This window comes from Papaver somniferum, chromosome 7 (genome assembly GCF_003573695.1).
Source record: "Papaver somniferum cultivar HN1 chromosome 7, ASM357369v1, whole genome shotgun sequence".
Classification (NCBI taxonomy): domain Eukaryota; kingdom Viridiplantae; phylum Streptophyta; class Magnoliopsida; order Ranunculales; family Papaveraceae; genus Papaver; species Papaver somniferum.
Genome location: NC_039364.1, coordinates 137,242,945 through 137,252,018, shown reverse-complemented (window position 1 = coordinate 137,252,018; position 9,074 = coordinate 137,242,945). Strand labels below are relative to the sequence as shown.

Sequence of the window (9,074 nt, the reverse complement as noted above, 5' to 3'; positions counted from 1 at the left end):
TAGTTTAACATTATTTTCAAGCCCAATATTGCTACCCAACCGCAAAATTTGGGTCAGATGGTTTTTCCAGCTTTATGTAGGATGCCACTTGGTGATGAATTTCTTCCTTCCCAACCTCCACCAAAGACGGGCGACGCATTTCCATATCCTAGTCAAGTTGGTTCATCGTCGACTATGTCATCATTTTCTTGGGACGTACAAACTCTATCTATTTCTGGACATATTATTACTAATACGATTGTTTTCAGTGCACTTGAATGGACTTATCCATACTGGGGGTAGACGCTACATCAGAGGAGTATCAGAACTAGTTGAACGATTATCATGATCTACTACATGGATTTCAGAAGTTCCACTTTATTTGGATGCAAAGAGTGAGGGAAAGCATGATGTTTGAGATGAGTTCAGGATATTTCGGTCATGGTGATATAGGTCCAAGTCATGGTGGTAGAGGTATGAATCCTAATGTGCGCTCAAGCTCCTGGTGGTAGAGGTACAAGTCATGGTGGTAGAGGACAAGTCATGGTGGTAGAGGTATGAGTCATGTTGTTTCAAGTCAGCGAAGTTGTGGAAGTCTTGGAAGTGAAAGAATAAGCTTGAGAATTCGTTCTATGCAGAATGTACCGGAAAGTTCTACTCCTAATGAAGTATTAGATACTCAGGTAGTACGTGAAGTTGATGCAGACATTGACCCGGATATAGCTCCTGGACGTTTTTTATCCAATTGCCAACAGATACTATGACTCCTGGTGGTGGCGTGAACATTGAAGCAGGTAATTTACTATGTTTACCCAATTTCCCCAACCACATCAGCATTTCAATCTCACGCATTTTAAGATTTGTATCATACCCCCTGCGCGAACCCGTTGATTTTCAAGGTTATGATGATTCTGAAGAGACTCAACCACCTAGTCAGTCTCAAACTGGAACAATCTCTGATATGTTGAACAACACTCTTGATCCAGAAAACACGTGCAATTACACCTTTGGTCAGGGAATGAGCAGTTTATGGACGTAATTAATTTGAATATTCCAATGTAATATTTTTTTTAATTAATGAAAACTATCTTTAAATTAATTAGTATAACACGCACGTGCGATGCGCCTGCCGAGATTGATATATAGCAAAACATGATTCTCTAATTCTTGATTTATTTCTAGTCAAGATGCACGAGCGATGCGCCTGCAGAGTTAACCTAATGCTTTAACAATCTCAAACTGCTGAAAAATAACGAGTTAAACAGATTATTCGGATCCTAAGTCAGGACTAACGGGGCTAAAAACTGTAGAAATGGTACATAAAACTACACAGACTCTGATCGAAAAAAAAAACAAAAAAAAACTACATAAATATTACCATACATGACACATTTCAAGTTGGTCTTTGGTTAGTACTAAATGAATTACGAACATATACAAAAGAAGTTAGAGAAGATATTTATATTCCACAATCATTTAACAGTCCACATCATTTAACTTTATGAAGTCTGGGCGTTCATCACAGCATCATGACCCAAAGAGTTTCTTTTCATGACATCCTTCAGATTTGCTCTCTAATGGCGCTCCCAAAGTTGTGTAAGGATCATGATTAAACGGACAGTTCCATGGATGATCCAAAAGAGCATTTCCTGCAATACTCTGATCACATTGTCCATCAATCCTATACATTTGACCATCTCATGTGCGATCCGTGTGAAATTTGCAATTTCCAGAAGAAAAAAACCTGAAAAAATGACTCATCACCTCAGGAATTTGGCTAGGTACCTCAGTGGAAACATAGAAAAAGAAAAGATAATTCAAATGCAAGTGCAATGTATACCTGGTGTGTCAATGACATTAACAACTTGACCACCATCCAGCATAGTTGTCTTCATTTTGCGTTCAGTTGTGACACCTAAAGCATAGGCCTTGCATCAAATTCCTTCCTTCCAAGGATGTTATTACCAAGAGCACATTCCATTCCCAACTCTTCCGAACAGAACTAAGGTTTTTACTTTTCTAGATGCTGCAACGGACACTTTGAGATGCTTGGAAGAAGAGAGAAGCTTTGATCCTCTTCAGACCATCTCCGAGCATTCCCATCTCACGTATAACAAACTTTCACCTTGCAGTCTCCATCAATAGCAAAATCTCATGTTCACAACACACAACCAAATCTATTTTCACCAGCGACCACAGTTCCATTTCATAATGCCATTACTTACATCACCACCTAACCTTCATACATCACCTCCGTTCCATGCAGTCTACAACACCATGCCAGCAACAACACAGCGCCACCAGTCTATCATCTCGCTACCATCCTCTTCGTGGCGTACATAATCACAATTACCAGCTGCTTGGAGAAGTTCACAGTAAGTAAAACACTATCAACAATGAGCATTTATTTTTCCCCTTTTCATCAAATTGGCTAGTTCTAGTAAATAAAACTTCCAACATTAGCTGAAGACTGTAATTTGTACCAAAAAGGAATTGCACTTTTCATTCAAAGACGTAAATTGTCTTTGCAGCGTACATAATCACCATCACCAGCTGCTTGATGAAGTTGACAGTAAATAAAACAATATCAACAGTAAAAATATTCTGGCTTACCATTACTCGTTCCAGCTTGTTCCCCATTTTTATTCTGGAGTCGTTGTGATGACCGAATTCGTTATTGATTACGTCGCTTTTCAAGGAAAGCTTCCCTTTCGTGTATTGTCATTGAGCTTTGTTTGGCTCTCTCAAGAATGCGGCGCTGCTGTAACTCGTGAGCTCTTTGATGGTGGTCCAAATCACGTTGCCTTTTCCTTTCATTTATCATATCCATCTTCTCTCGAATTCGAGTTTGCTCAGCAATTCTAGGACTTCTACGGAGTTCTGGTACTGTGTTGTGTTCAGTCGATGTTTCTATCAACTGCTGAATTCGAGTGTGCTCTATGATTCTAGGGCTACAACGGGGAACGAAGACTTCTTTGCCTTCCATTACTACAAAGATGTATAGCCTGAACCAAAAATTAAAATCAAAACTTCTATTACTCATGTTCTGTGTGCCAGAAACTTGTATAGGCTGAACCAAAAATCAAAAGAGAAACTCAAGATGACAATTCTCAAAGAAAATCAACAAACAAATGAGGTCTACAAATAATATCAACAAACAACTTAGGTTTACAGATTCTAAAGATAAAATTCATCAAATACAATGGGTTCACTGAAAACAAGTGTAGTTAGAAAGCAATTGTTCCTGAATTTTATTAACATCACTCAATGTATATAGTTTGGAACTAACTGAAAAGGGAAACCCAAATTAAGAATCCCTAAAAACAGTTGAGTAACCTGAATTTCAATTTTGGTACCCGATTTATATGCTTTGAAAATCGGCGACTGGAATTCCCAAATTCGAATAAATTAAATTGTAGTTAGGAATGTGACTAACCTGAGTTGGAATGTTATGTTAAGGCCTCAGGTATTTGTAGCATAAGGAATGGAAAGCAATTGCAATGATTGCTGAAATAGGAAGCCACAATTTAGGTCAAAGATCGGTGATTCAAATTTTCAAAATTAAAGAAGAATAAGATTAACAATCGAATGACTTGGGTTGAAATCTGCTGTTAGGTCTCATATTTGTCGTATTTGTTGTTCTTCTTTCATGGCGGAGGTGCTGGAGGTGTTTCAGACGAAAATAATTCGAGACAGAACGAAGAGAAAATAAAACTGCTTTTCTATTGTGAAGTCAAGATACTATTTTACTATTTGTTGCATAATTGCCAAGGGAGAAATCAGCGAGGGTAATTTGTAAAAGAGGGTGATCACGGTTGAAAAACCCCTCTTTTCTTTATATTAGTATAATATGTTCAGATGGAAACTAGTTTTACATTTAATTAAAAATTAACCGTAATTGCATTATATAACACTTAATGAAAATTAAATCCATGCACATGAATCTTGTAGAGTTCATAGCATTCGTCATGATTAAATCATCTTATGTTGTCTTCAGCAAATTTGGTATGATCTCTAATTTTTAGTTCTTCGATTAATAACCCAGGATGATGCCCTTTTATCATCCACGAAATTTAAACATACTTTCTCACTTTGTTATTGATGAAGCAATAACAATTTTGAAGACACAATTCTTCTTCTTGAATTTACATGACTTAGCGTCATAAACCTTTGAAACACAGTGTCCCATAAACTAAAAGTCGTTATATTGAAATCTGCATCGCTTGTAACTGAAATCCAATATCAAATTAGAGAAACATCTTCTTCTCGAATGAAGCGAGTACTAGCCGCTTTAGTATTGCGAACACTAGGCATGTTGAAATGAATTTGAGGTTAAAATGATGCAAGTAGAAATGATTTGAACTCCAATATTTATAGGGGAAACGGCTGAACGATGATCAAACTGACGAGCATTGGCACTGTACAGACATCGAACGATGATTTGACCATATAAAGATGGACATTCTATCGCTCGCTGAAAAATTTACATACCCAGCGGTTCCCCTATAAGACATCGAGCAATGATTTGACCATATTGTACGCTCATGTAATATGTTTATTACTTCGGCACATCTTTTGCCATTTTGCATACGCCATACTGGATACAAAAGTGGCAAACTTTATAATTTGACATATGCGTAAGAATAGGCAATACAAAAGTGGCAAACTTTATAATTTGACATATACATAAGAATAGGCACGAGGATAATGATATGATGCAATGGCTGAGGATGCCGAATAAAACAAGTCCACGATAAAATGTGTCTGCGGCTTCTTGAAGCTACAAACATGACATGATCTAAATAGTCGCCACGTTTACATTGAAATTCCAAGCGCAAATATGCATGCATTTTTAAAGGATCTAACAGAAACCAAGCGCATCTCTCCCCTTGATTTTATCTTGTTAATCGAGAGAAAGAGAGTGATGGAGATGTTCAAAAGGAATCAAAAACGTTGGCTAGAGCAGAAACTGCCAGCAAAAACCAAGATCATGCATGGTCGACATGTGTCTACCCTTTCTTCCTCTTCATAAGCTCACCACATCTGTTGAAGTTTTACTCACTCAAAATCAAAACTCAACAAACATACTAATCGGTTGTATCAATCTGCAATCTGCTACAGACATAGAGAGACTCGTAAGATTAAGAAGAAGGTAATCAATAGGTGGTAAGAACATGATGAAGATGAAATTGTTGGCGTTGTTGATGTTGTTCTTTATTTCATCATCTATGGTGATGGGATACAGGAAAGGAGATGAAGAATACAGAGGAGAAAAAAGAGGTGAAGGTGCAGGAGGAGGACCAGGAGGAAGAGGAGAAGAAGAAGAGGGAGAACAAGATATGTTCATATTGCATAAATCTGAACAAGTAGTGAAAACAGAAGGAGGGCAAGTCAGGGTTGTAAGAGGATGGAATAGAGGTCAGAGTGCCCCTGCTGGTAGAGGTCATCAACATCAAGCACAAGGTTTCATAAATCAAAACCTAATGCATATTGGGTTCATCACAATGGAACCTAAAACTCTCTTCATTCCTCAATACATCGACTCAAGCTTGATCATGTTTGTCCGCAGAGGTACTAATAACAAAATCATTTCATTTTTTATTTTATTTTATTTTTGCATGTTGAATTTTTTTGGTGTTAATTGTATGAAATTGTCATGCAAATGCAGGAGAAGCAAAGATTGGATGGATATATCAAGATGGTTTAGTAGAAAAGAATTTGAAAATGGGAGACGTTTATAGGATTCCAGCTGGTTCTACATTTTACATTGTTAACACTGGTAAAGGACAAAGGCTCCAGATCATTTCTAGCATTGATACTTCTGAAAGCCTTGGTAGAGGTGTTTTCCAGTCATTCTTCATTGGTGGAGGAACTAATCCTTCATCTGTACTTGCTGGATTTGACCCCAAAACACTTTCAACAGCATTCAATGTAAGTAAAATTTTCAATTAAATCATTCAAATTGGGGTTTACTAAAACAAAAATTGAAATTTAATTAGAGATTGACTAATACAATGTAGGTAACAACAAGTCAATTGGAAGCGATCATGACAAGCCAACAAGGTGGTCCAATTATTTACTTAGAAAGCGGTCATGCACCAGGCATAATGGCTTCAATCATGCAGTTGAAAGAAAGTGAAGATGGTAGTCAAGGATGGTCATGGAGGAAGCTTTTAAACTCAGTTTGGGTTAACAGAGGAAAGAAAGGTGGTAGAAGAACCAAAGCTGGATCTCCTGATTCGTATAATATCTATGACAGAACACCTGATTTCAAGAACAACTATGGTTGGAGTGTTGCACTTGATGAACATGAGTACACTCCTCTTAGTCACTCTGGAATTGGTGTTTACCTTGTCAATCTCACTGCTGTAAGTATATCTTTGGGATTTTTTTCTTCAAGTTTATAATGTGTTGTTGTAGAACCCAGGTTATGAGTATCAATGCTGATACTAGTATTTTTTTAACTAATGCGTGCTTGGTTGATTTTTGAAGGGGTCAATGATGGCACCACATGTGAATCCAACAGCAACAGAGTATGGAATAGTATTAAGTGGAGCAGGAACAATACAAGTAGTATTTCCAAATGGGACACTGGCAATGAACACAAGGGTACAAGAAGGTGATGTCTTTTGGGTACCAAGGTATTTCCCGTTCTGTCAAATTGCATCAAGAAGTGGACCAATGGAATTTTTCGGGTTCACTACATCTGCTAGGAAAAACAGACCCCAGTTCTTAGCTGGTGCAAGTTCAATCTTGCAAACAATGAGTGGACCTGAGTTAGCTATGTCATTTGGTGTTAGTGAAAAAAGGTTGAGAAGTTTGATTAATGCGCAAAGGGAATCCATCATTCTTCCTTCAGCTCCTGTGTCTGAGCCTGACGAATTAACTAAAGAGAGGAGGAACGAGAACGCAGAGAAGGATGGAATGGGTTCACTTATAAAAAACATTGGGTCTGAGATGATTATGGGTTTCGATTAGATAGATCTTTCTGGAACCGCCACCTCCGTAATAAGGCTAAATCTTATGTTTTTGTTTTTTCAAGTTATTTCTGCGTTGGTTTTGTAGCCTCTGTTGATGTGTTGAGCTAGATGTGAATAAGAGTTGTTTGTTTATCTTTATTTACCACACCATCCATTCATCTAAGAAGACCGAATTTGAGCTTTCTTTGATGAAATGAAAACAGTGAACCACAAATGAATAGTAACAGTTCTTTGAGATAGTGAGATTGGAGAAAAACCACTAAAGGGAAATTATTACAACAATCAAATTTTCTTTTGGCCTTGCATATTCTCTTAGTATCTAAAGGATGCCAAAAGGTCTCGTTAGTTAGTGTCGGATTCCGTGAACTGAAGAAGGTAAATGAAGATGCCATGACATAATATTAGAACAACCTTCTTCAGGCAATCCCTTCAATTTGGTCTCGTCTTCAAGTACCATTTCTTGAACAAATTTGATAGAATTCTGCAAAACCATTTTTGCGTGTTAAATAACATATAAAAAGTGTTGCAATTGGAAATCAAGTCGAAAGAAACCAACCTGAGAAGTATCTTGGATTGAAGAAAGTCGACCCCATCTTTCTGGATCCCAAAGAATTGAGCTATTGAATCCGATGTTTGATATACTTGTCGAAGAATCATCTCTACTTGTATTCCGTAAATGCCAGCCTACAACTTGCTCATTGTCACAAACTGGTCCTTCAATTACTACCCTCTTTCTGTTTGCTGATAATGTTGCGGATGGCCATGTTCCAAAATCCCTGCATGGTCACAGCACGTCCAATGTTAGTCTCAGAAGTTACATGATATCATAACCTTGAACGTAAAAAGAAAACGATGACCTACTCAATTTCTCTAATCTTTTCAAAGAACTCAAGGTCATAGACATCGTAAACTCCCGCGAAAACAACAATTCCATTAAGACGATGATGTTCGATATGATTAAGAGCGAGGTTTCTTTGATAATCCATTTCTGTATCTGAATCGGTGAAATTCTCTTTGTAAACTTTATGCCTGTACATAATTCCAGTTTTCCTCAAACTCTCGGATAACTCCGAGGAATCCGAACTAGACTCAACAACTATCCATAAGAGTGGTTGAGGAACCAACTTCAGTGTATATCCCAGTCTTTTCATGAATGGCCCTTGCAAACGATCATTCGAATTTGTCGGAGTTATAACTATTAGTTGTTTCAAAGGAACCCATTCTTCTTCCACTTCTTCAGTTTGTGTATTTTCTCCCGTGTAGTTTTGTGTACTAGTTGGAACGGCTACCGGAGTTTCTGCAATTAAACTCCTATTCGAGTTCTCAACTTGGTGTAGTCTTTCTAGAGGTTCTGGCGAAAATTCTCGTTCTTCTGAATACTGCTGGCTCGATTGGATTTCTAACTTGAATATAGAACTAGTACCAGCGGGAGCGAAACCCGTGAAAAACCCCATGACAAAACACAACGAAAAATGCAACATAGCTTTCTTCCATAATTGAAGTCTCTTTTTTGATCTATCCATAGAACCCATGATACCTCCAAAACCAAACGAAAGATATGTAAACCCAATACACCTCAAATTGTTCAAAGCTGACTGACAACAGCAGCGATGATGACTTCTAAACCTGGAAAACTTCTATTCTCGCAGGATGTCAGCAGCTTTGAACCTCTTGAAGTAACTTGTGGTATATATTTGAATTTGGTCATATAACCAACCAAATTGTTATTTAATGGAGGCGGGAACCAACTGATTTAGATTGTTACCGGCCAATACGGAATCAATTAGGCGACACGAATCATTGTTTTCCTTTTTCTTTTCTGGTTGGAGTTGCTTCAGTTAGTGTTCACTTGAAGTTAAAGATACAAAAGAGGGTTTGGAATTAATGTCTTTTACCAAATTTGTTTGTTGAGATTGAAACATACCACCCATCTTGGGAATTATTTGTTTTGGTAGAATATTGTTTATTCAACTTTTGTTCATTTAAGATTACCAGTTTTTTTGTTTAATGATCTCAAGGTACTCTCAAAAATGGGGACCATATGATCATATGAGAAAAGTATCAAGGTTTTAAGTGAACTCTGAGAAGTTTCAATCCGCCATAGGACTCGGTTAA

At 37.5% G+C, this 9,074-nt stretch overlaps 2 protein-coding genes and 1 long non-coding RNA gene across 3 annotated transcripts; 1 reads left to right on the top strand and 2 right to left on the bottom strand.

Annotated features, from left to right (window-relative positions):
* Positions 1-1,345: 1,345 nt before the first annotated feature.
* Positions 1,346-3,721, bottom strand: LOC113293001. Its single transcript, XR_003331998.1, has 4 exons — positions 3,416-3,721; positions 2,593-2,984; positions 1,820-2,335; positions 1,346-1,723 (listed from the first exon to the last, which is right to left on the bottom strand). It is a non-coding gene; the product is annotated as an uncharacterized LOC113293001 (long non-coding RNA).
* Positions 3,722-4,939: 1,218 nt separating this feature from the next.
* Positions 4,940-6,995, top strand: LOC113298543 (vicilin-like seed storage protein At2g28490). The gene is made up of 4 exons (XM_026547307.1): positions 4,940-5,550; positions 5,648-5,910; positions 6,000-6,347; positions 6,472-6,995. The coding sequence occupies exons 1-4, from the start codon at positions 5,154-5,156 to the stop codon at positions 6,955-6,957; spliced, it is 1,494 nt and encodes a 497-aa protein (XP_026403092.1). The 5' UTR covers positions 4,940-5,153; the 3' UTR covers positions 6,958-6,995.
* Positions 6,996-7,117: 122 nt separating this feature from the next.
* LOC113298544 (probable beta-1,4-xylosyltransferase IRX9) lies at positions 7,118-8,674 on the bottom strand. The gene is made up of 3 exons (XM_026547308.1): positions 7,821-8,674; positions 7,516-7,735; positions 7,118-7,440 (listed from the first exon to the last, which is right to left on the bottom strand). Exons 1-3 carry the CDS (start codon positions 8,489-8,491, stop codon positions 7,306-7,308), a joined length of 1,026 nt encoding a protein of 341 aa, XP_026403093.1. The 5' UTR covers positions 8,492-8,674; the 3' UTR covers positions 7,118-7,305.
* Between the last annotated feature and the right edge of the window lie 400 nt (positions 8,675-9,074).

Excerpts from the sequence above, each read along its gene's own strand:
- LOC113298544 (XM_026547308.1), bottom strand. The coding sequence starts at position 8,491 with ATGGGTTCTATGGATAGATCAAAAAAGAGACTTCAATTATGGAAGAAA. Across the intron at positions 7,736-7,820 it reads GAAAAGATTAGAGAAATTGA|GGATTTTGGAACATGGCCAT; the intron begins GTAGGTCATCGT and ends GTGACCATGCAG. Across the intron at positions 7,441-7,515 it reads CAATCCAAGATACTTCTCAG|AATTCTATCAAATTTGTTCA; the intron begins GTTGGTTTCTTT and ends ATGGTTTTGCAG.
- LOC113298543 (XM_026547307.1), top strand. The coding sequence starts at position 5,154 with ATGATGAAGATGAAATTGTTGGCGTTGTTGATGTTGTTCTTTATTTCA. Across the intron at positions 5,551-5,647 it reads GATCATGTTTGTCCGCAGAG|GAGAAGCAAAGATTGGATGG; the intron begins GTACTAATAACA and ends ATGCAAATGCAG. Across the intron at positions 6,348-6,471 it reads ACCTTGTCAATCTCACTGCT|GGGTCAATGATGGCACCACA; the intron begins GTAAGTATATCT and ends TGATTTTTGAAG.